Consider the following 26379-nt stretch of genomic DNA (forward strand, 5'->3'; position numbering starts at 1 on the left):
TCCCTAATTTGAAACTATTCCATTTATTCTGTTTGCTTTACTCTTATTTCTCTAGTTTCTTAAGGCGGCTGCTTAGATTAAGGATTTTAGATCTTTCTCCTTTTCTTTTTTTTTCCTTTTGTGGCCACACAGTATATAGTTTATCTGTAGACAGCATATAGGTGGGTCTCATTTTTTTCAAAAGCCACTCCGGTAATCTCTGTGTTTTTGATTGTTGTGTTTAGACCACTGACGTATAAATGATCACTGATATAACTGGAGTAATATCTACCATCTTTGTATAGCGTTGCATGTGTCATTTCTTTTTTATCATTCTTTTCAGCCTTCTCTGGTTTTAACTGAGCATTTTTGTGGGATTCCATTTTATCTCCTCTCTTGCCTTTTTGTTCATACCTCCTTTGAAAATATACTTCTCAGTTGCTACGTCTACTTGCATGTAGCACCACAGCGTAGGTACCTTGTGCTAGAATATTCCCGAATCCTTCTTCTCAGCCTTCAACACTTCCCTCCCTTTTCACTTTTACATATTCCCCAATCACCCAGTGCGGTGTTACTATTCTTGCTATAGCTACCAGAAAAATAAAACAAACGAACTGTAACAATTTCAGAGAAAGTTAATAAATGAATGATCTTAGATTATGTTAACTGAAGTATAAATTCCAGATTAAGTGATATGATAAACACAATTTTCTTTGTATCTAAAAGACAGCAATCTTTTAGATAAATTAAGACTAAGAAAAATAAAAGATTATATTTCACTTTTATTTATTATTATTATTTTTTTGCTGCTCTTCTTTTTTAACTCAATGTAGATCCAGTTTTCTGACCCGTATCATTTTCCTGCTGCCCGAAGAACTTGCATATTTTTCTAAGCCTCAGGTCTGCTGGAAGTAAATTCCCCCAGTTGTTTGTTTGAGATCATCCTTATTTATTCTTGACTTTTGAGGGATATTCTCCTCCTTGGTTATACACCCTGATTGGCAGGTTCTTGTTTGTTCTATTCTTTCAACACTTTCAAGATTGTGTTCAACTGCCTTCTTACTTGTGTAGTTTCTGATGAGACGTCTGCCACAATTTTTATCCTTGTTTCTCTTTTGGTTAAGGTGTTTTTTTCCTCCTTTGAGGAATTTTCAAAATTTTTTCTTTGTTTTCAGTGTCCTACAGTTTAAATATAATACATCTAGGCTTTGTTCTGGTTGTTATTTATTTTTGGTTTTTAATTCTGCTTCCTGATCTCTGCTTCTTGGAACAGTGATTTTGTGTCTGTCACTAATATTGGAAAACTCTTGGCTATTATTCCTTCAACTATTTCTTCTTCTTCTGATATTCCAATTACACGTTACACCATTTCCTATGGTCCCAAAGTACATAGCTCTGGGATGTTCTATTCTCTCTCTCTCTCTCTCTTTTTTTTTTTTTTTGTCTTTTGCATTTTTAGGGCCGCACCCATGGCATATGGAGGTTCCCAGGCTAGGGGTCCAATCGGAGCCACAGCTGCCGGCCACAGCCATAGCCATGCCATATCTGAGCCGTGTCTGCAACCTACACCACAGCTCAGGGCAACACCAGATCCTTAACCCATTGAGCGAGGCCAGGGATCGAACCCCCAACCTCATGATTCCTAGTCAGATTCGTTTCCGCTGTGCCACGATGGGAATGCCTATTCTTTTTTTCAATTTGTGTGTCAGTTTGGTTAATTTATTTTGGCCCATCTTCAGGTTCAATGATTCTTTCCTTGGCTATGTCAAGTTTACCAACAAAATACTCTTCATTTCTATTACTGCTGTTTACTTCTAGCATTTCTCTTTATAGTATTTATCTCTCTGTTGATGTCACCCAGCTATTCCTGCATGTTGTCTCCCTTTTCCTTTAGAGCCTTTAATGTATTTGACAGTGTTTTAAATTCTCTGTTTGATAATTCCAACATCTTAGTCATAATCAAGTTTGGTTCGAATGATTGCTTGGTCTCTTCAGACTTTTCTAGACTTTGGGCGTGCCTGGCAATATTTTGTTGAAAGACGTCTTTCTAGGGCAGTAGATGTGAATGAAAGTAAATAGGCCTTTAGTGAAAGAGTTGATGTTAATCTGGCCAGAAGTGGAGCATGTTTGATGTTTGTTGTAGCTTCAGGTACCAAAACCCTGATGCCTTCTAATGTCCTTATTTTTGTCTTCCCGCTTAGCTTTGGGGCTTCACTGGGCCCTGCTCCTCAAGCAGAGTGTATGTCTCATCTCCCCAGCTCACACCCACGGGTATGTACTGGAGGCTTAGACTCACATAGTGGAGGATGTGGAGTGGGAGATGCCCCAAGCTTCTGAGTCTCCTAACTGGAGTGCGCAGCGGGCCTGGGGAGCCAACGAGCTGTGAACTCCATGGTCTCTGTTCCTCCTCCAGGGCACAGTTGCTCCCCTGCATCCAAAGTCTGCCAGAGGCCACCCTCCATGCGATGGGACTACAGAGGAAGTAATGCCCTTCCAGCAGAACCAACAAAGGGGTTCGAAACCAAATCACAAAAGAGTTATTTAAAAATAGGCATAAGCAGGGTTCTGACTTAGAAATGCAGTATTACGGCAAATCTGAGAGGATGCAATTTTTGTCTTTTGGGGGCCGCACCTGAGGCATATGGAGGTTCCCAGGCTAGGGGTTGAATCGGAGCAGTAGCTGCTGGCCTACACCACAGCCACAGCAACTTGGGATCCGAGCCATGTCTGTGACTTACACCATAGCTCATGGCAACACTGGATCCTTAACCCACTGAGCAAGGCCAGGGATCTAACCCGCATCCTCACAGATACTTGTCGGATTTGTTAACCACTGAGCCACGAAGGGATCTCCCAGAGAGGATACATCTTATAAATAGCCACTTAACAGCACAAGGGTGCCAAACTGGTGTTAGCTGTGTGCTCAGCCAAGCTCAAGCCTTTGAAGCACGAGGCACTTATGATGCAATAAATTACTGACTTAAGTGCAAAAGTAAATATGATAGGCTTTCTCAGCACTCTGCTGTTAGAATAACAAATGAGACGCATGTTGGAAATTATCAGACACTTTATGGCGGGCCTCTTTTGCGGAAATGGTTTCTGTGCCTCTGCTGTTCACACACATAGCATAAGGCCATAGATATTTGAAGACATACGTTAACTTAGCTTATTTTAAAAACCGTTTGAAATATTTAGTGCTGTCATTGAGCTGTTTGCTTTGCTAATTGAAGGTTCTCAAGCCCTCTGTCTTCACTAGGCAACATCTTCATCATCACTGCCATGTGTGCCAGTGGGCATTTGGAGTAAAAATACCCTTTCCTTTTCACTATACTAATGCCACTGCCTCATACACTACAAGGCCTTTTAGGTCTCAGAGCTTTTATAAATTTGACACCCTCTTTCTGAATATGGCATTTAGGAAAGAAGGTTGTTTTGTCATTATTCCTTTTCCTATAAACCTAATGACATGAAAACGCTGTGTGTAGACTTTTCTTTGGTCCCTGTAAATGCAGCTGTGACAGATTCTACGTTCCTCACAGTGGCTGCTGTCCCTTCTACTCTCCTAGAGCCTTGACCTCTATGTCCCCCCTGTGAGTCTGGGTGGACATTTACAAGGATCTCGGCCGGCAGAGTGTGATGGAAATGAAGCTGCGTGGCTTTGGGGGTTGGGTCAGAACAAGGTTTCACGGTCTTCACTCGCTTTGGGAACAGAGCCGTCAATGCTGTGGGGAAGCCCAAATCGGCCCATGTGCGAAGGCCATACTGGTGCTCTTGTGGACTCAGGGTAAAGTCCCAGCCTACCGCCAGCATCCGTTACCAGACAGGGTGTGAAGATGCCACGAGTGTTCCAGCTTCAGGTCACCCGGACATTGAGAGGCAGAGACAGGTGGTCCTCATGGTGCCTCCCAGACCCCAACCTGAGTCCATGAGCAGGATGAAAAGGTCATTTCATGTCACCAGGTGCAGGGTGGTTTGCTCTGCAGAAATATCTGGATCAGCATCCTACATCGGAGACAGAGGTTTATCAGAAACCCGGGAGCAGGTGTGGTGTGTATAGGACTTCCCTGGAGATGGCTGAGTTTGAGGAAATCGCAGAAGCCTCCTGAGGTGGCCGGCTTTCCCTTCGGTCAAAGCCCGAGGGTGTTTCTCGGGGGGCTCAGGGTTCATAGCTTTTATCACAGGTGCCCTTCTGACGAGTCCCCACTTCAACCTCAGGGCCTCGACTTCGGCACGTGCAGACCTTGACCTTCCTTGGCCCCTGTGGGGTGTGAACGCAGGTCTAGGTTCCTGCTTCCTCCACCTGGGAGCTCCCAACTGCGAACGACATTCTGGGAGCTTAGACAAGAAAATGAGGCTGGGTCACCTTGTACGGGGGTCAGAGCAAAGCGTGTCCTGCTCATGGGCTAGGAGGCGACTTCGCTTTGATCCCTGGAACTCTGCAGCCTGAGAAGCCAATGCTCCACGGCAGCAGGTGAGGGCTATTCTATTACACAGTGACAATCCGCTATGTATCTGATGTACAAACATTAAAATAAGGACAGTGTGTGGGTAGGGTCCTTCAGTTGTGGGTGCACGTGTGCATGCATGTCTGTGGGCACACCTGCACATGCCTGGCTCTGTTTATGTTACGTAAAGAGCAGCTCCCGGGAGATGGTCTGTGGATGGGAGCTCGGAGCGCAGGCAGAGAAGGGAGGCTGGGAGGCATCTTGGGTCCTTGAACTTTCTCTCTGCTCTTCTTTTATGGGTGAGTCGTTGCTGCTGATGCTGGAAGATGCCTGCTCACTTGGCTGTAGGGCACGTGCAAAGGATAGAAAGGCAAAGGAGGAGGGAAGGAAGCGAGAAGGAAAGAAGAGACTCCTCCCGAAAGAAGAAAGGTCACTGCAGCTATTTTCCGACTGTAAAACCTCCCATTAGCTTTATTACATGGAGGACATTAGCATTATGCACGGCGGGGAAGGACATTTTCACAAAGGGCATCCTTTTTCCAGTTTCCAGAGATGAGAGTAAGATATGAAGGTAATGAATGCACTGTTGGGATGATGTCTTTTTCTCCTCCAGGCTTTGTGGGATGGCAGAGTAACAGGCTGGTAGGGGCATAATTTGTGGGTCAGAAATGACTCAAGAGAGAGAAGGACAGCAGCTGAGCCCTTGGGGCCAGCAAGGCTGAATTCTGATCTGAAGAGACGATGCAGGACCACCCCTAGGCCACCCCTCAGGGTCTCGCAGGATCACCCCTCCCATCTCCCCAGGACCACCCCCTGGCTCCCTGAGGCAAACGCCTTCCCCTGGAGCTGTGGCCCATGTTCACAATTGGGAGAAATGCCAAATTTCAGTCAGAAGTTGATGAAAGTCACTCATTCCCACTCATCATTTCCAGAGGGTCAGCCTGACCTTGTAGGGGTTGGGCCCTGCCCTCTGGAGGACAATCCGTGTGTTCATGGTCCCTGAGCCAAAAGAAGGGTGTTTAGGACTCGGGAGAGCAGGAGGTAGGGGTGAAAGTGGGTGAAAGCTAATGCTTATTTTAGGGACAGTGTGGGGGTGACTGTACCCTGTGCCCTGTGTTCCAGGCAAAGCTGCCTATGAGGAGAGGCCGCCTGCGGGGGAGAAGCCACTCAGCATGTCCCGGAGCAGGAGAGGTGGGCATAGCAGGATTCCCGGTGCTCTGTCCCCCACAGAGATGTCCCCCTCTCCCATTCCTGTCCCTTGGCATTGGGGTGTCGGGAGCATCCTGGTCAGGATGGACAGAGCTGTGCAGCCGATTAAAGGGATATTAAAATACTAGTAAGGAAGCACCTCACCTACTTGAGACACTAATGCCATTAAGAGTTTGATAAATGTGTACAAACTGCTAATTTTGACTATTAGCTTTTGTTTATTAAGGGAGGCTTGGAAGAACTCCTCCCCAAGTAACCCACTACCTTCTAGGGAACAGCCGCCCTCAGAAGCAATAACGTTGCCATGGAAACGTCTGAGCACCCATACTTCCTAGGACTTTCCCGGACACCTCACACTCTAAGGTATTGTTACCTTCTGTTTACTTCTTTCCCTGACATGCCTGCTGGGTTACATGAATCTACGTGTAAGAAAAACTCTAACTCTATTCTGAGAACTTAAATGAATGAAGCAGGGCTCCTCCTTGACAACAGCTTGTCAGTTGGTACTGAAACCGTCTTTCTGTCTTATTTACTCCCCGAGCACTTTTGAGAAGGACCGCGGAGGGCTGGTTATTTCCTAGTTGCTTCCCGAAGTCTCAGTGATTCTGCTGCCCTGATCACTGCAGGGTCTCAGCTCAGGAACTTTTGTTAGCTGCCCTCAGAGGGGCTCTTTGCAGGGTTGGAGGTTTCGCCAGCCCCTGTTCCTGGACCTGCTTCTCTGTTTCCGTTTTCACTCCAACCAAAGTGTGTTTACTGGACTCTTTTACATGAGCACCTCATCCTCTGGTGACACTGCCAGGCTGGAAAGCGAGGCAGCCCCCTGCCCCAAGCTCAGGAGACCACAGACCACAGGAGCTGAAGCCCTTAAGTCACGCTCTTTGATGATAACAAATGATTATTATAATTCTACGCCTGGAGCTGAGGGGGAAGAGCTCTGAGTTTAGATATATTTAGAAATATACCTCAGGTTGATTCTGCTTTAAGCCTTCCTTTTGGCTTTTGAATTCCGTTAAGTTTCTGGGAAATGAAATTGATTGCCTTGCGGGTTAGTCAAAGGTTGTGCCAAGACCACTTTAATGTCCTGCTGCCCAGGCTATGCTTCGGTTTTACTGCTTGTCCAGTGCCTGCGTGGGGCCCGGGACATCCCTTCTGCTCGCGCTCCTGCTTGGGGGACAAGGGCAGCAGGCGGATCTGCCAGGGGCCACAATTTTCTGCACTAGAGCAGCAGGGTGTTGGGGGCTCGCCTAACATTAAGCGACTGTATTCTGTCCTAAGTCAGGGCAGCCTCTCCCTAAGGCCCAGCTGGAGGCGATGCTCCTGTCTGCTGAGGAAGGACTGCCCTCTGGTGAAATGAGCCCAGTCACTCCGGCCTCCCTGGTCCCGGGGCGGGGGGACAGAAGCAACGAGGAATTTTCAGACAGAATTGGCCTTTCTCATGAAAGGCTCTTATGCCAAGAATGGAGGTGAGTAGAATGCATCTGCCTTTGGCCACTCAGGTGTGTACAGAGCTTGATAGATGAGCGGGTGCAATGTCCTTGGGGCAACATGTCCTTGTTATTGTCATCAGGTGGTCACTCGGCTGTCAGCACAGATGCCAAGAATATGGAAAAGCAAGTGCCCTCATGTGGACCTGTGATTGCAGGACAGGGCTCCTGCATCCCTGCATTTAGCTCATAACTCCCAAATTACAGGGTCCTCCCCTGAACCCAGAGCCAGTCCTTGCACGTGTGCAGTGGGCGCCACAGAAGGAAACAGCCAGAAATGCCTGGAGCGTTTTCCAAAGGCCCCAATGTTAAGTATCAGGGTCGCAGAACTCCCCCAGGGGGACCGAGGGTCAGGCGGGCCAAGGGAGGGCCCAGCGAGGCAGTGTGGGGGGCCTGCTGTAGGGGTGGGTCGTGGGGCAGTGAGGGGCAGAGACTCGAGTCTGGACCGGAGGGGCTCTGGGCTCTGGCAGACCAAACGAGAGCCACAGAGTCCTGCGAGCTGGGGACCTGCACGGGCCCATCTGCCCGCAGGGCCTGAGGGCCTGTATTCAAAGGGGAGACGCTGCTGGGAACAGGTTCCTGAGCTGAAACAGCTAAAGCCTCAGACAAGAGGTTCTGAGCCCAGGAGACCAATGAAGGGGCTGAGGGAGGAGTGGTGAGGATGAGCCTTGCAGCGGAGAACAGGAGGACTCAGCCCAGAGGGCCCGGTGGACCAAGGGGCAGTGGGTGGGGCGGAGGCCCTGGCGGCTGTGCTATTGGAGCCTTGAACGTGAGCCAACACCGGTTCCATCATTGGAAAAGAGCACCCTCTGTTGGTGCCCAGAACACCCTGAGCATCTCCAGGTCCACACGTGGGAACAGATTCCAGATGCTTCCCCAGAATTGTGCCTGGAGGGCCAGCCCACGGCAGAAGCAGCCCTTTGCCCAAAGCACTGAGCCACCAGCTCCTGCATCTGCTGCAACTGCAGGGTCCACACAGATGCACCCCAGAGGCAAGGATACAGAGGGCGCGTCCTTGCCTCCTGCTGCAAGGGACCGGCCTCCCCAGGAAGCCAGGCACAGCTTTGGGAAGCGCACCCCACATGTCCTGAGCAGATGGGCAGCCCCCGCAGGGAGAGGCCTCCTTCAGACTCCAGCGCGGCTGCTGAACTCCCCTGCCCGGCTTTCCTGATTTGACGCTCATGCATCATAAATCAAGCCACGCTGTGAGCGGTCCCTGCCAGATACCCCGCCAATTACCTAAAAACTAGCTTAAGGGCCAAAGCAATCAGGCTGCCTGACTCTGAGCGTCCTTGGTGGGCGAGCGTGACTCGGGCTCCCTGCTGCGTGGGAACCTGGCCCAGGTCTGGCTCATCAGCCCTCCCCCTGTGCCTCGCTGCACGAACACTTTCCCAGGGCCCTTGACTAGCCTGCCCAGGATCCTTCCATGGACACAGATGGCTCTGGAGGAAGATTTTCATCCATTTTGGTTTTCAGACTCCACATGTCATTTCCAGAGGAACACAATGCACTTTATATACCTCTAAAGACTTGGCAGAATTGTTCAGAATCATCTCAGGAATGCACAGAATCACTCAGAATTGAGCTCTAGGGACCTGCCATCTTAAGGTGGACCTGCCGTCTCCGTTGTGTTTAGATTCCTGGCATGGAAACCCTCCCAGACAGCCCTGAAGCTCCTGTGGCTCTTGGTGACCAAGAAGAGACCACCAGAGACTGGTCTGATGGTGGTGGGCACTATGGGCCTGGGATGGAGGCAGGTGGTCTTGGAGGGCACATGGAGTAATAGCAGAAGGGGGTGATGGCACAGCTTTGGGGTTCAGGCTGGCTTTGAACGCCTTACTCAGTTTGGATGGGGTGGCAGTGCCTGGATCTCCAGGGGTGATTCTGTTCGAGAGGGACTGAGATGGGCCAGTGTGGTCCCAAACAATATAGCTTCCTTGGGCATCAGGGCTGTGCCAGGATGGGGGGTGGAGGATGGGTAGGGTCCAGGCCAAATTTGCCACCTGCATTTTGCTGTCCCCCAGCACAGGGTCAGTTCTAAGACACCTCTCAGTCCACATATCTTGCTGTTTCCTAGATCCCTAAACAATCTGCAGTCATGCCATCCAAGAACTCATGGCTTCATCATTTACATCGGAATTACTTGTGAGGCAGCCGGCCCCAGAGTTCCTGATAAGCTCATGCTGAGCATGAGGCTCCTTTGACCCTGACCATGTGTGTGCGTGGACATCGCTGCAACGCAGTCAGGGGTGTAGAGCAGATCTGTATGAGCACGCACTGCAGTGGTGTTTCAAGGACTCCTTCCTATTTATATGTAATTTAAATAAAATTAAAGGTTAGGCATAAAGAATCCCCATCTGAAAGGACAGACGGTACAATAAGAATGAGGAGCATTACACATGCTCTGCAGGTCACAGCACATACTGTGCTCAAGGTAATTTTTCCAGCTCTAGATTCAGCATCTTCTAGCTCTACCTCTGGAATTCATGCAACCCTCAAGAGTCAGAAAATGTCTAAGCTCCTCAAGGAAGCAGGAAAAGTGGGGCCCCACCGAGAGCAGCCCGCACTGGAGTCCTGAGCCTGGTCCTGTCCTCTTGCTGCACCAGGCTCTGTGGCAGAGGTTCAAGTGTATCGTTATCAGTACCTTTAACGCCCACCTGCAGCTGGCCCCATGGGTGAGGTAGCCCGGAGAGGGCTCTCTGTCAGTGAGAGACTACATTCCACTGATGTCACATCAGAATGTCAGTCATGCACCAAAAACAGCTCCATTCCCATGACAATCTATGATGTACTCATCGACCAGTGACTAATCACAGCTGATCCTGAATTTGTACCTTCTGCTGGGAGTCCAGACACAGGAGGTGCTGTCCTGCCTGTGGGGTGGTGCTTCCCTTCATGCTGTGGACAGTGAGAGGGATCAGTGGCCTGGCCGTCCCTGTGGCTGCACCCAGACACGCCTGCGGTGGTGTCATGGACCAGGGCACACCCAGCTGCATGTGTCCAGACCCTGGCCAGGCTGGAATCTGCATTCTGAGGCACGCCAAGGATGCCATGGGCCACCACGCTGAAGCAGGAGGGCCTGGTGTTGCACCTTCTATTTGCTTCTCAGGATGTCGTAGGACCCGCACAGAGAGCCTCCATCTCAGCAGAGATGCGAAAGAAAAGAACAACGTGCTTCTAGAGCCTGTGTCCTCAGAGCTTTAGACACGTCGCCCAAAAGCAAAAAGATCAGGCATTTGCAAATATAATTTGAGGTAAGCATGAAGCCAGAGGGAAGACTGTAACACACACTGAGATTTTAGCCCTAGATACCCAGGCACTGCGTGGGCTCTGCCCTTGGACAATCAACATGTGGGCTTCTCTGCTCCAGACAAAGAATCCCCAAATCAAGATACTAATTACTGAGACAACGCATAACCTATAATTGAAAAAAAAAAAAAATCCATCCAGCACACTCCAGGGAACAGAACAGACATAATGCATTTGTTCATTTATCCACCCAAACCAGCTAAGATCAGTGACTCAACTCCAGCATACGTTCCAGAGGAAGAAAAATAGATCAGAAATCTGATTTGTCTTGGCTGCACCGGATCATTAATATTTATACAGAATTATTTAGATCCAGAAGTGGCAAAACAAGCTCTAAGAGCTACAATCACCATCTTAAATATACACGTGGAGAGAGAGGGAGGAAGAGAGAAGAGCGGGGAGGGGGAAGGGGGCTTTGGGGAGGGGAGGGTGATGACTCCATGATCATCAAGCTGTCACACGTTTTCCTGCTACAGGTTAAAATATATCCATCTGATATATTGGGCCATCCATCTAGCCTTGTTTTTCACTGTATTTCTGCAAAGCCAAGGCCATTCCTGTGCCTGGCGGGGCTCTTGCATCCCCAGCTGTTTCCTCACCATAACCTTGGGAGGCGAGGTGGGCCTGGTCCAAGTCCTTCCTACCCCCTCCGCCCTGTGGTGGCATCTTCCTCCCCAGGTGGCCCCACCGCCCCTGCTTCACTTCTCCTGGGACTGGGATGGGCTTTGCCAGGTCCTTCTCTGTGACTCCAGCAGAGTTCACGGCTTTAGGACTGAGTTACCCTGCCGAACCAGATCATGTCTGCCTTTAGATGGCCACACGTGACTCTCAAGTATGAAGCTGGGTCTGGTACTAATTCTGAATCTGCTAGTGGTCACAGATCCAGTCACCCTTGGTGTTCAACTTACTATAAATCAGGGCACATTTGAGAATACTGATCTTGAGGAAAAAAACGGGGATGCTAAAACATGTTCATAAAACATGAACTCCAAGACCTGCGGACGATTACAGACCATACGGTTCAGTGTGAGGGTCACACAAGGGTCCAGCTTTTGTCATGCACCTGTTCTGAGCACACAACTTTGGGAAAAAAGAACATTTCAAAAATCTCTCTGTGACAAGGTTTAGAGAGGAGAACGTGGAAATGCTGGTTTCTCTGGTGAGTCGACTGGTTGGAAAGATGGACAGGTGACAGGTGACAGCTTCCGAAAACACCTGAGGCACCTGCCAGTCAAGGGTTTGCTGTGACAGCTCCTGACTGTGGGGAGGGCGGAGGGAGGGGACCCGCCTGTCTTCCTCCATCTGTCTCGGGCAACCCCAAGGGGGTCAGCAGAAACCCCCAGAGGCCCCAGTGCTGACATGCATGTCTGCCTCCTTCCTGGTGAGGTTCTCTGCTCCGAGTCGACTCTGTTTTAGACAGTTCCTACGCGGTGCCTTCTGACCGCCTTTCATGCTGCCCTGCTTCCCGCTGTTACTCTGCTTAAAACGCTCTGTTAATAAACCGACTCTAGTTTGGGTTCAAGGCTCTCAGGCCCTGCCCTGCCCTCCCAGGCCCCTCAGGTCACCTCTGTCTCTGCTGTTTCCACCACAGAGGAGCCCTCAGGCAGGATTGGCAGCAGCCCCCGTCCTTGTGGCAGTGGGAAGGCGTGAGCGCGCCCTGTCTCCAGGGACCTGGGGGTTCATGCTGGCACCCTTAGCCCCGCATAGGGTGGGTCCAGAGTCTTTGGTGGCTTGATTTGATCTTTTTTTTTTGTCTTTTGTCTTTTCTAGGGCCGCACCCACGGCATTCCCAGGCTAGGGGTCGAATAGGAGCTGTTGCTGCTGGTCTATGCCAGAGCCACAGCAATGCCAGATCCGAGCCGCATCTGAGACCTACAACACAGCTCACGGCAACGCCAGATCCTTAACCCACTGAGCGAGGCCAGGGATCGAACCTACAACCTCATGGTTCCTAGTCGGATTCATTAACCACTGAGCCACGGCAGGAACTCTGGCTTGATTTGATCTTAATCATGGTGACTACTCCCATCTCTGTCTGGATACCCTTAGGTGACAGCACATCTATAAGCCACATGGTTCATCATTACGAAATGACTGTGCAGACCGTGGGTGCAGGTCTTGTCATCAGACACAGATGCAGCCAGAAGCTATTGAGCCCAGAGACGTGCCAACCCTGTGCATCCCTTCATCTGGTTACACTGTGATGCAACTTCCTCTGGGTTGGAATGAAGCAGGGATGGGCTGTCTGTCCCATTGCACCTGGTCACTCACGCAGAGCAAAGAGTCGGTGCTGGTTTCCATCAGCGCCAGAAGGGATGGAAATTCAAGCAACAGACAATCTCAGTTCCTCATTCAAGCCTTCAGTTTTCTAATTAAAAAATATTCCCGATGGGAGTTCCCGTTGTGGCACAGCGGAAATGAATCTGACTGGTATCCATGATGATGTGGGTTTGATCCCTGGCCTCGCTCAGTGGCTTAAGGATCCAATGTTGCCATGAGTGGTGGTGTAGGTCGCAGACATGGCTCGGATCCCGAGTTGCTGTGGCTGTGGTGTAGGCCAGCATCTGTAGCTCCGACATGACCCCTAGCCTGGGAACCTTCATGTGCCGCAGGTGCAGCCCTAAAAAAAAAAGGAAAAATAATAATAATAATAATCCTGCTATAGCAGGAATACATTCTCTGTATAAATAATTGAGGAAAGAGAGAAATGGAGATTTCTGCTCCTGGTGATGCTGCTAGTAACCCTTTGGCAGAAGACAGTATTAGTCCTCTAGGAAATAGTAACGAATACTTTGAAATGCTATTCATAAAATTCATAATCTGACTCTTAATTCCCTTTTCTCATTTAATTATTGTTGTAATAGTGCAGTTAGTAAAGGAAAGAAACATTTTATGAAATGAAATGAAATCAAGACATAATAGATGCTCAAATGCAAAGAGCCTAAGGCAGACACAGCACAGGAGCCCTCAGGCCTCCGGCGCCGGCTCCAAACCCAGGGCCCGGGGTGGGGGTTCTGTGGCTCCCATCTCAAGCTCGCACCTGCCACGGGTGCCAAATCCTATCTAGAAGGCTCCTGTTCCTCACTGTAATATGCTCCAAGGTTGGGGGGTAGGGGTGGCCAGTGGATTTAGAAGCGAGTATTGAGCTTCCATTTGGTTTGCAGAAAAAAGTCATAGTGACTGCAATTTGATTTTAAGGGTTAGAAGCATCGATATTTGTGTCAGGTACCCATACAGGCTCTCTCTCTCTGATTTCTGTAAGTTATTTAATCCCTGAAACCTAAGTTTTCTTATCCGTAAAATGGTAATCATCAATTCCTACCTCTCAGACTTACTGCAAATATTAAATAAGATAAAATGGGCACACAAACTAGCTCACGGCTGTCGCTCAGCAAATTTGGGTTCCTTTCTATCCTCACCATCGTTCATGCCTTGGTCCCTTGGTGAGTCCACCAAAATCACACAAACGCCTCCTGTAACTGGCGTATGAAGCTCTCGCCTGCACTGGGAGCTGTGTCAAACGATTAGCGCTGGAGTAAAATAAGGTTGTAGATGAACGCTGCACTTGGGCCTCCACGCCGAGTCCCAACAGCTGCCTCCTCCAGAGGTAGCTCCAGGCCAGGCCCTCCAATAGCCAGGGGTCCCTAGATGCCACTGCCCTCTGACCGGGATCCCAGGGCCGCAAAGTGCCATGATGGCAGTGCCCTGTCCCAGACGTTGCAGGAGATCATGTGTGTGCAACAGCTCAGACTGCAACAGCATCAGGACTGTGGGAGGGCTCATTCCCAGCAGGCTCTGGGCCCCACGCCAGCAGCTCTGATGGGGCAGGTCTGCGCTGGGGCCAGACCAGTGGCTCCTCCAGCGAACACAAGTGTGGGATGAGCACACAGGTGCTGTAAGACTGGAACTTATTCTATGTGGGAGCCTTTCTCCAAGAACACAGAACCCACTTGGGCTTCATTCCCAGTATGTCCCACGTCCACACCCAGCACCGGGCCACTCCTGTGTCTGCTCAGAGGCTCCCAACCCCTTGGGAGAGCACCCCCACCCAAGGTGGCCCCTCCCATGAGCGCTCCCCACAGTCTGGGTGAGCCAGCTGCGTGCAGGACGGACAGACACCTTACCTCGTGGGACAGGTAGAAAGCCGCGATACCCAGAGGCCAGAAGCAGCAGAGCATGGAGAAGACGCTGAGGCCCAGATGGTCCCGCGGGGGCATCGTGAGGAAGTTGTCCTCGCTCTCCGTGTCGCTGGAGTAGTCACTCTGCCCAGGGAGATGGACGGAGAACGAGGGTTAGTGGGGGTCGGGGGGCCAGCCTGGCAAGCCCTCCCCACAGGCACGGACGAGCTCTGGGCCGTTCTGCGGGACAGTAATGCACAGACACAGATCTGGGGTGAAGGTGGGGCAGCAGCTGCAGGTGTGACCCATCAGAGGTCAGGGCTGGCGGGGCACACGTGGCAAGTGGAGCCCGTCCTGTGTTCTGACACTTCAGCTGGTTTCAGGACAGGTGGGGTCCCTGTGGGGGAGGGGACGCCTGAGACCCTTCCTCCCTCAGACTCTGAGCTAAGTAAGGACTTGCTGGGTTTGGTCTCAAGCCTGGGTGTCCCTCCTGGTTATTCAAACACACATAAAACTGCCCATCAGGGCCTCTACTCAGCCTGCACTAGAAGCTTCCTGCTAGGCGGTTTCTAGGATGGAAGCGGGTAATACACGGTCCACACACCTGGCTGCCTCCCACCTCCGGCAGCTACACACAGACACACAGACACATACCACACAGGCCCAAACACAGATACGCACAGGCACAAACACACACATACACACACGGAAACATATGCAGACACACACAGGCATAAACACAAATATACACACATATACAGAAACACAGACACACATGCGAACACATACACAGATACACACCCGCAGACACAAACACACTCACACACCCAGATACCCACAGCCACAAACACACAGATATATACAGATACACTCACAGATACACATGCAGACACACACAGACACAGATATATACACACAGCCAGACAGAGACACAGATACACACATAGTCACAGACACACACATGTACACACCCCACAGGTCCCGGGCTCCCAGGCCTCCCTTCTCAGCGAGGTCCAGCTCCTTCCCGCCAGGCAGGTGGTCACCCTGGGTGGTCACGTCCCCTAGGGCCACCCCCCAGGAGCCCGGGGCCTGCAGCCTTCCCCTCCACAGGGCCAGGTCTGTGAATTCTTGTCCTTTTCCTCTGCAGCATCGGTTCCCAAATGGCAGGGACAAGAGTGAGCAGTCCCTGGACAGCATCGTGCTAGTGGGATCTGGGCCCAGCCTGCAGGGAGCCAGAACCTTCCATCGAGCGAAGGAGGGGCCGAGCGGAGCTGGACACACAGCCTGTCAGCCCCACAGCGTCCACTCAGAAACACAGCCCCCAGTGCCCCCGGCTGAGCTGGAGCAGCAAGGTGCCCCCCACCCCATAGCCTCTCTGGGGTGCTGGCATGGTCTGGGAGGGGCCCGCAGTCATGGCTGGTGGTGGGGGACAGGACCTGAGGGCTGGGACTCGGAGCGTGGGGCTGCAGGACAGGCCTGAGCTGGTGGGTCAGGCTGGCAGGGGAATCTCAAACCAGAGGAGTGACTATCGCTGTGGATACTTGTTCAGGTTTTTGGCTTTTGTGGGCTTTTGGTTTTATTTTAATTTATTGAGTTAAAACACCTGGCCTGGCTGGGTTCTCAGCTCTGGAAATAGAAACGCTGTTGCTATTTCTACTGTCATCTCTTTCATAGACAGGGCTGGGCCCAGGGTTAGTCTCCTTGAATCTCAGAACACATGGTCAGCGGCTACTACTCCAGTCCTCTGTGCTGCCTGCTGTGCCTGGACACCAACGTTTAGCCACAGATCTTGACCGAAGATGGGGTGTCTTCTCAGCACCCCCAACCCTGGGATTCTGATGACCACTTTTTTTTTGTCTTTTCTAGGGCCACACCCGTGGCACATGGAGGTTCCCAGGCTAGGGGTCTAATCGGAGCTGTAGCCACTGGCCTATACCACAGCAACACGGGATCCGAGCTGCGTCTGTGACCTACACCTCAGCTCACAGCAATGCCGGATCCTTAACCCACTGAGCAAGGCCAGGGATCAAACCTGCAACCTCATGGTTCCTAGTCGGATTCGTTAACCACTGAGCCATGACGGGAACTCTGTGATGACCGCTTCTTGACTGGCCTGTCTCATGATGCCAAAGGGAGGCCAGTGGCCAGAGTGGCCAGTGGGAAGTTCCCCAATCAAAGAGTAGTGTGATGTGAGGTACAGCCACAGAGCATACAGGGCCACCCTCTCCCCCATGTCTGGAAACAGCTTTGAATTTATACCACCACGGCCGTGAGGCAAAGGATTGCCCCCCAGGTCTTCACAGGTTTTCACTTAGAAGCATAAAGGAACCACATCTGTAAATTGTCAAGTGCCAAGCACTTAGCACCAAAATGGTCAATTTTGATTAACATAGATTTAAAAAGAATTCACAGGAGTTCCTGTTGTGGTGCAGTGGAAACGAATCCAACTACAGACCATGAGGTTGTGGGTTCGATCCCTGGCCTCACTCAGTGGGTTAAGTATCTGGCGTTGCCATGAGCTGTGGCGTAGGTCACAGACACAGCTTGGATCCTGTGTTGCTGTCGCTCTGGCGTAGGCCAGCAGCTGCAGTTCCAAATCGCCATATGCTGCAGGTGTGGCCCTAAAAAGCAAAAAAAAAACTTCAGACAATTTATAGGACAGACAAAACCAGCCCAGTTCTCATTGTTCTCCCTACCATGAGGGCAAGGGAGAGCTGTGGGTCTATGTGCTGTGGGCATCCAGCCACCAGATGAGTGGGTAGCCTAGGGGTGGCAGAGACAGCAACGAACCAGGCAGAGAAGACACCCAACTGCACCACCAAGGCAGGCATCACACACAGCGCCTGTTTCTAGAATCCTCCTCATGGGACATTAGATTAGAGTCTCTACAAGGTGTTTACAATTCACATGGTTGGAGGGGGTGGAGCAGGGAAGGGGCAGCTGCCTCATCCCCCCACCCCAGCCTGCAGTCCACTGCGCCCCATGACCTCCACGCAGAGAGCTGGCTCTTCCACTCCCGGGATTTCTTCCTCGGGAAGACTTACTAGGATAATCACAGTACCAGGCGGGATGCACATGAGCCCCGAAGCACGACTGCAAGGGTCAGGGCGCAGGGGGTGCCGGGGCCTGGCCGCATCTCTCAAGGCCTCACGCACCCCCCGGCCCTTCTGCCTCCTCATGCCCTGGCCCCCTCTGCTGGCCAATTCTGGGGACCATCTCCACATGGCCCCAAGGTGGGGGGGGGGCCAGGATGGACTTGGAATTGGGTCACCTTGTTGGGGCACAGCCCACAAAGGACCCCCAATGCACCTCTTTAAAACTGTGAAACCACAAGAGGCCTCTCCGTGGAATTCTAAACGGTCGTGGACAACAATGATGGAAATGCTTATTTATTACTCTGGAAAGACACCTGGCTGAACAGAGGTAAAAACCAGCACAGAGCATAGAATCACTCACGTTTCTTCCAGAATGTCAGATATTAAGATGCTTTTGGATGGTGGGTGTATCAGTGTTTTGTTGTTGTTGTTGTTGTTTTGTTTTTTTTTTGCATTTCTGGGTTTTAGTATTTTCTACAATAAGCAGCTCTCCCCAGATGCAGCTCCACTGAATGAGGATCCTCTGAGACCAGGCTCCCCCAAGACTCTGTTCCCCTGAGACCAGGCTCCCCTGAAATGGGCTTGCAGAGGTTGCATCAGGGGCATAAGGAGCAGCTGGCAGAACGGAATCAGAACTCAACACAGCCCCGAGCTCCCAGATCAGACCCACCAGGCCCCTGAGGGCCAAGGCCAGAGACCTCCTCCCACAGTGCCCATGTCCAACCAGAGCAGAGTTAATTAAATCACCCAAATCAAAGACGCCTGACATGGTTCCTCCACCAACCTACCACCTGCCAAGGGCTTAGTGGGCACAGGCGGCCAGTGCCCACACATGGGCACAGCACAGACTTCACATGGCAAGTGCCTTCAGCCCTTGTATGTATACAAGTGCCTTGTACCGAATGCACGAGGAATCCTCGGGTGCCTGTAGCCCGCAGGGGGGCCTATGGGGCAGCAAAGCCCTGGCATTTGCCCAGAGGCATGGGAGGGAGAGCACTCTCTTGGTGTGGCTGTGGGCACCTGCGAATTGCTGCTGTCAGCCCCACCACGTGGCTCCTCTCCTTCCCCAGACTCGGCTCCCAGTCTTGGTTGCCCGTCTGGGGAAACAAGGCCATGCCGCCCACATGAGCCACTCTCATGGTCCCCTGACCCCCTCCCCGCCTTCTCTCCTGGAAGCTCCCCATTTGATTCTAGGGTGAGAGTGGCTGATGCGCACAGCTGGATTGCCTGCTGTGGCCTCTGCTCTGGGGTCGCTGTCTTTCCCAGCTTGTGTCCTCTTCTGCAGTGGGGGATTCAGACTCAGCTCCTCTGGATTCCCATGACCAACAGACTTGGAGCCTGGTTTTCCTTTTAAAACAATCGGCCTTTTGGGGGGAATCAGGTTCCTGGGGGCGACCCCAGGGAAAGCCCCCAGGAAACGCCCCCCAGGGAACACACCCCAGGGCTGCCCTCCGCACCCACCATCATAGAGCAAACACAGCACAGGCCCCGGGGTGAGGGTGGGACCCAGCACAGCCTGGGAGACCAGTGCCTCCACGGAGCAGGCATCAAGAGAGAACCTGCCGATGCTCAGTGCCCGGACAAAGCGCAAACTCCTCACTTATCTGAGAAGTGCCTGATTACTGCCTAAGGATGCTTGTGGCCTTAGGGCCTTAACATTCTGGACGCAGGTGCCAGTTGGAGCCAGATTCTTGGGGATTCATTTGGGTGAGGAGCCTGGTGTGTCTGCTTGTGAGGGTGGGTGTGAAGAGACAGTAACACCCAGGGCTGTTACTCTGCCTTCCTGCATTAATTCAAACACTTGCCTCACCAGCTGCGGTTGGTTTCCAATCCAATGCATGGGTTGGGGTGACCGCTCCGTCTAAGACTTGGCCTTCTTTTTTTTTTTTTTTTAAGACTTGGCCTTCTGGTGACCGAAGTGCTTGGGGGTCCAGGGAAAAAACCCTGCAAACACTCTGGAAACCCATCTTAGGTTAGGTTTCCCAGAAGCAGATCTGGAGTCAGGACTGGATGCATGTGTTTTCCTGGGGAGACCTTGGGAAATGCGGGTGGGGAAGCGGGGAGGGCACCATGGCAGGAACACAGACCATACAGGGGGTGTTAGTGAGGCAGGGCCTCCGTGGGCACCAGGACTGGTCCTGCGGGACCTTGGGGCTGTGTGGCAGCTACAGCGAGCACTGGGCAGGCAGGGACTCTTGCACTTAGTAGGGTAGACTCAGGGCCCAGAGGCCAGGGGCATCTCCCTGGGGATGGGGGTGGCTGAGAGCATCTGCTCCAGGGCTGGGGGGTAAGACACCCTGAACGCTTTGATCAGGGCAAGACCCACACTCAGTGAACACCGGGGGCTGAGAAAATGGGGCCACAGAGGAATGTGGGTGTCCAGGTTGGCAAACCCTGCCTATCTCCAAATAAAAGGCACAAAGAGTAAATACATACATCCTGTGTTTTCAAAGACGGAACAGCCAGTGTCAAATAACACTACACAAATCAGCTAAGACTGACCTGGGCCTAGCAGGGCTGCAGTCTGTGCTGGAAATTATGTTACTTTTTCACTCAAATGTGTTTGTTTTCACAGTGTGGATCTAATTGGAGCTGTCCACTAGACTTCTGATTTTGTCTAAGACACTGTGGTTCCACCAAAGGCCCCTTCTCAATAAGGACCTGGGAGCAGCAGGTGTAAAGGCCCTGGGCCAGGAGTGATTCCTGTGCACACACGGGGCTGCAGAGTGGGGGGACCTGGTGTGGAACAGGGGCCCCAGGCGGCCCACATAGATCCTACTGCTGGGGAGCAGGGCTCGTCCTACATCGGTCAAGCGACCTGGAAACACACACAGACACAACCTTCCAGGCCCAACCACAGGGGTGGGTGTCACCTCTGAGACCCACCCTAGCACCTTGTCATCGTCCTCTGTGGGCCCAGCTTCTACATGTGAATTCCTGCTTCAAACCTGCATTGTTTCCACGTGTGATTTTCTGTACGTAAGAGCTACGCATACAACCATCCCTTTAGGTTACATTGGCCAGAGTAACTCAACATGTAATTCGCTAAGTTCCCTACTGTTTGCAGATGGAAAGTCCGAGGCAGTTTGGCACCATGGGTTTGGATTGGTTTGAACTAGGATTTAACTCTCAGAGTCACGTGACTGCAGAGCTGGCTTCTGAAATTTCGTGGCCTGGTTGCTCTGCTGGCCTCACTCAGTCCAGGAATGATATTTATCCTCCTTTAGAGGAAGAACGAAAACCACACCAAGATGCCATGTTCCACCTATCGAGCCATCCATGACGGAAAAGCACAACCAGCTGTACGGTCAGGCTGGGGACACAGGCTGGTTGGGGTGCACACTGGGGCAACCTTAGAAGCAAATCTGTCAACGTCTAACACAATTAAATGCGCGCTGATTTCTTGGCTCAGTAACCTCACTTCTAGGTATTCGTCCTGAAGACTCACCTCAATGACGGAAAGGTGCACGTGCTCGCGCTTATGCCCCGCAGCCTTGTATGTGACCGCAGAGCATTGGGAGTGACCTAAAAGCTCACGCAAAGGCGAGCAGTCACCAAAGTGTGAGGCCTCCGCAGCAGGGGATAAAGTGCAGCTTACAGAGGAACGTGGGATGTCGGTGTGAACTGGCTGGATTGGGCTGAGGATGTTTGTTCTATTTGTCTATCTAGCACCCCATCATCTATCATCTATTATTTATCTATTTATCATCTATCTGTCTACCTACCTAATATCTATCTACTTATCTACATCTGTATATCTGCCTATTTATCTATCATCTATTATCTATCTAGCACCCTATTACCTATCATCTAACATCAACTTATTATCTCTCTATCATTTATCTTACCTATCTCTCTAGCAACCTATTATCTATTATTTATCTATCATCTCTTTATCATCTATCTACCTAACATCTATCTACTTTTTATCTATATCTGTCTATCTGCCTATTTATCTATCATCTACTATCTATCTAGCACCCTATTATCCATCATCTATTATTTATCTATCATCTATTTATCATCTATCTATCTACCTACCTAATATCTATCTACTTATTATCTATATCTGTCTATTTATCTATCATCCATTATCTACCTAACATCTACTTATTACCTCTATTATTTATTTTATGTATCTCTCTAGCAACCTATTATCTATCTATCATCTATTATCTATCTATCATCTATTTATCATCTATCTATCTAACATCTATCTACTTATTATCTCTATCATCTATTATTTATCTACTATCTATCTGGCAACCTGTTGTCTATCTATAATCTATCTATCATCTATCCATCTAAGTACGTGTACACATACACATGGTTGCGTGAATGTGTTTATGTACACATGTGACACACATTCTCCCCCTCTGTCTGCTGAGACCATGTAGGAAACCACACCCCCACCTCCGTGAGATGAGCAGACCCAGTGCCTGGGCCCTGGTTTCCACACGCAGTTCTGCAACACGGGAGCCACGGTGCTTCAGCGAGATGGATGACGGCAGGGTCAGGGCTGCCACGTACAAGGCACACTGGGGCCAGCTCGCCGCACCAGGAAATGTTGAAAAAATGATTAAAGAATGACGAGCTCTGTCAAAAGGAAGCAGAGCCAGACAGAAGGGGTGCCTGCTGTCACATCTGTTAACAAAGTGAGAGTGAACAATAAATACTGTGATGGATGGGACAGGAGCCCACTGAGTCAAGTAAGACTCCACGGTCCAGCCTGGAAGGAAGTCACACACGCGTGAGACAAATACGAAGGAAGGGAAAACTTCCTTACAGCTGACTGCCAACTAGTAAATACAGGAGGGGCTGTGGGGCCTTAAGCCAGGAGCTGAGGACATCCCTGGTGGCCTGGCAGTTAAGGCTCCAGCATTGTCTCTGCTGTGGTGCGGGTTTGATCCCCGGCCCAGGAACTTCCGTTGTTTGGTGGCCAAAACAACCAACCAACCAGGAGGTGAAGACATTGAGAAGCAGGTGGCCATCCTCTCCCCGCACCTACAAGACACTGAGGACATACATGGCGCTCGCTGTGAGACACCAGAAGGCGCCACCTGCAGTGCGGATGGAGTCACGCCATCCGGACCCGGCATACGCACCATGGCCACACTGGCCACACACCTGAATTCGATCAGCACGAGCCTCCAGATAACCCAGGGAAGGGCCTAAGAAACAGTCGCCCCAGACTCTATAAACACATCCAGACCAAGGAGGTGAAGACAGAGAAGGTTCCAGATGATGGAGATGTGAGAAAATGCAAGATGGGGTCCTGAATGGACCCCAGGCCTGCTTCTTGTCCTTCTGCTCCAAAGGACAGCATTTATTGGAAGGACTGGGAAAACATGGATACGATCTATAGGTTAGATGACAGTGTTGAAAGGATTTTAATTTCCCGACTTTTATAACTGAACTTGTTTTTAGAAAGTACACCTGGCTCATTTAGAGGTAGAAGAACATCTTGTCTGTAACTTACTTGCAAAGAGCTCAGGGAAACACACGTCCATTGAGAGAATGGGAACGCACCTGTGGGGAGCTACTAAGACGGAAGGAAACTGGGTGACAAGCATGTGGGGATTCTTTGAACAGTTCTTGCAAGTCTTCTGCCTGAAATTATTTCGAAAACAGAAAGTCAAAAAAATCCCTCACATGTGCCATTTTAGGAGGACAAATTATACTTTAAATTGAATTTTTTCTTCTGGGGATTAAGCATCCCATACACGCTTTTCTCCTTTTTCAATCAGGCTTTAATGGAAACACTGTGAGCGTTACGGGAAAAAATGAAAAAAAAAAGTCAAATTCACTCTTTTCATGACATGAATAATTCATTTGCCACTGCAATTTGGTATTTCATCAAGTTTGTCCTTTTCATGTTTTCATGGAGAAGCCACTTAGTGGCATTTGGTGTCACCCAGCTGCCCTCAGGGGCTCAGTGACCTGCCAGAGCCCCACCAGCTGCGGCTCTCAAAAGATAGGCAACTGTGTGCTCACAGCCAGGCCCGTGTGCAGAGGGCTCCTGGCTCACTCGTGCCCACAGGCGCTGCCCTTGGTGAGAGGGCGAGGGAGGTGGGTTGGTTGCTGGACCCGGTGGGAGCGTACCTGCTGAGAACAGGCTCCCAGGATGTGACATCCAGTCGTGGTCCTCACCTATCTGTCTGTCCACCCAGCAGAGAGACCAAGTGAGGATGTGCACGCACCTCTCGGTCTGCAGGAGGTGTGGGGAGACCCCAGAGCCTTCCTCGCAGAGATTGGCAGCCACCCCCTCTCCGCAGCCCCCGCCTGCCTCCCCCCCAGGTCCAGAAGCCCCTCTGGCTTGAGGGGGAGCCACATCTGTCCTGCTCTGGAGCCAGCAGACTGCACATCCCTCCTGGTCTGTCTGATGTCTCCTCGCCTTCTCAAAGTTCCAGGTATTGGCCAAAGACGCCAGCCCCTGTGCCACTCGAGGTCCTCGAGGCTACACCTCCTGTCTCTGCAGCAGAGAGAAAGCTGTCTGCCTGAAGCTTGGAAGCCGGACCCTAGACCCGCCTGCCCAGGGACCCTCAGCTCCTCGCTGCTGACCACAGGCCACTGCCCCGCATGTCTGAGTACACCTGTGGCCGAGGTGGGCTCCCTAGTTTGTAAGAAAGAAAATATTTTCTGGAGTTCCCGTTGTGGCTCAGTGGTTAACAAATCCAACTAGGAACCATGAGGTTGCGGGTTTGACCCCTGGCCTTGCTCAGTGGGTTAAGGATCCGGCGTTGCCGTGAGCTGTGGTGTAGGTCGCAGATGTGGCTCAGATCCCACGTTGCTGTGGCTGTGGTGTAGACCAGTGGCTACAGCTCCAATTAGACCCCTAGCCTGGGAACCTCCATATGCCTTGGGTGCGGCCCTAGAAAAGACAAAAAAAAAAAAAAAAAAGAAAAGAAAAGAAAAATAATTAAAAAAAAAAGAAAAAAGAAAAAATTTTCTAAACCAAGGGCTGCCTCTGTGCAAGATCTCATCACTGTAAACCTTTGGTTGTTTATCAAGGGACTGGCTGGGCTGTTCTTGGTCATCAGATACCAGGCATTTAAAATCACTCATTTTTATTTATTTATTTATTTATTTATTTATTTATTTATTTATTTAGTCTTTTTAGGGCTGCACCCTCGGCATATAGAAGTTCTTAGGCTAGGGGTCGAATAGGAGATGTAGCTGCTGGCCTACCCCACAGCCACAGCAACACCTGATCTGAGCCGTGACCTACACCACAGCTCACAGCCACACCGGATCCTTAACCCACTGAGTGAGGCCAGGGATGGAACTTGTGTCCTCATGGATACTAGTCAGGTTCGTTACCACTGAGCCACAACAGGAACTCCCTGTTTTAAAAATCACTGATTTTTAAATTTAAAAAATTTCCCATTTTCTTTACTGTTCTCAAATAGTCTGCTTTTTGAAAGGAAGGCATATATTTAAGTTGAATTTCAGTCAGTTGGAAGATTATAGAGTATTAAAATTCATTACGGATGGCGTTACACAATATGTATAGGAATATATACGTATAAATTATTTCGGTGTGTGTGTGAGATGAGATGTTACAGCTAAAAACTCTCCAACTAACTCCAGGTCACAGAGATGTATACACACACACACACACACACACACACACACACACCCTTTGAAACAATTTTAGACTCACATAAAAGTTTCAAAAATAGAACAGAGCTCCTGCAGGAACTGCAAAGATAGAACAGAGTCCCACGTCCCCGGCCGCACTTCTTATATAAGCACAGCCAGTGCCTAAACCAGGACATGGACTCGGGTGGGGGACCCTGCCCTGCCCCTCAGCACGAGGCCCCGAGGGTCACCCAGGCTCTGGCTGTGTCAGCAGGGTTTTGTTTTATTCCCCAGTGAGTTTCCATGACAAGGAAGCACCCACAGTGTGTCTACATGTCCATCCACTGACAGCTGCGTGTCCAGGTTCTGGTTGTTACCAACAAAGGCTGTGACACACGTGCAGGTTGCTGTGTTTCTTTGGAGTAAGTGCTTAGGAGTGGCGCTGCTGGATTGCATGGTGTTCGACTTTATAGGCAAATGACAAGCTGTCTTCAGAGGGGCCGCCCTGCTTCTGCATCCTCACCTGCACCTGGTGGTGTCCGTGTCGGGGTCTCCAACATCTCAAGGGCTGTGCGGTGCTGTCTCACTCTGGCTTTATCTGCACCGCCAAACGTCTCGATGCGCTTACTTGCCATTTGCAGCTCCTATCTGGTGAGGCGTCTGTTCTCGCCACCACTTGGCAGCTGGCTCCTTCACAGCTCCTTCAAGTCCACGTCATCCTGACCTTGGCTTCCAGCCTCCCAAAGCTGACGTCCTGCTGGCCGGGTGGACTCCGGGGTCTGAGAAGGGAATCAGCCTGGCCTCCGTGGACACGCAGCCCAGGAGTGTGACGTTCTGATGTTCTCATACCTGCCCCCTACCCAGTCTCAGGACGGCAGATGAGGCCGTTACAGGGGACAGTTCAGCTGGAGCAAAGGACAGAGCTGTGAGCCCCTTTCAGGAGTAGCCTGGCTTCCTGCTGATCACTGACTGAAGCCGGGACACAGCCCCAGCCTCCAGCAGCCACAGAGCATGGAGGTCCCTTCCCTCCTCCGTGAAGCTGGACCAGTGGTTTCCAGAAGATCCGTTTAGAAGCTCTCAAGCCATCAACACCTCCCGCAAGGTTAAGCCTGAGGCAAGAGAAAGAGCCGGGGGTGGGGAGGGTGGCTAGAGAGAGGCT

At 50.9% G+C, this 26379-nt stretch overlaps 1 protein-coding gene across 1 annotated transcript in view; it reads right to left on the reverse strand.

Annotated features, from left to right (window-relative positions):
- SYNDIG1 (synapse differentiation inducing 1) overlaps window positions 1-26379 on the reverse strand; it is an 88858-nt gene that overhangs the window by 12452 nt on the left and 50027 nt on the right. Inside the window, exon 3 of the mRNA XM_047770191.1 lies at window positions 14551-14688. Coding sequence (XP_047626147.1) covers window positions 14551-14688 — 138 coding nt within the window. The remainder of the gene's footprint in view (window positions 1-14550; window positions 14689-26379) is intronic.

The sequence above is a fragment of the Phacochoerus africanus genome, chromosome 3, assembly GCF_016906955.1.
Source record: "Phacochoerus africanus isolate WHEZ1 chromosome 3, ROS_Pafr_v1, whole genome shotgun sequence".
NCBI lineage: Eukaryota > Metazoa > Chordata > Mammalia > Artiodactyla > Suidae > Phacochoerus > Phacochoerus africanus.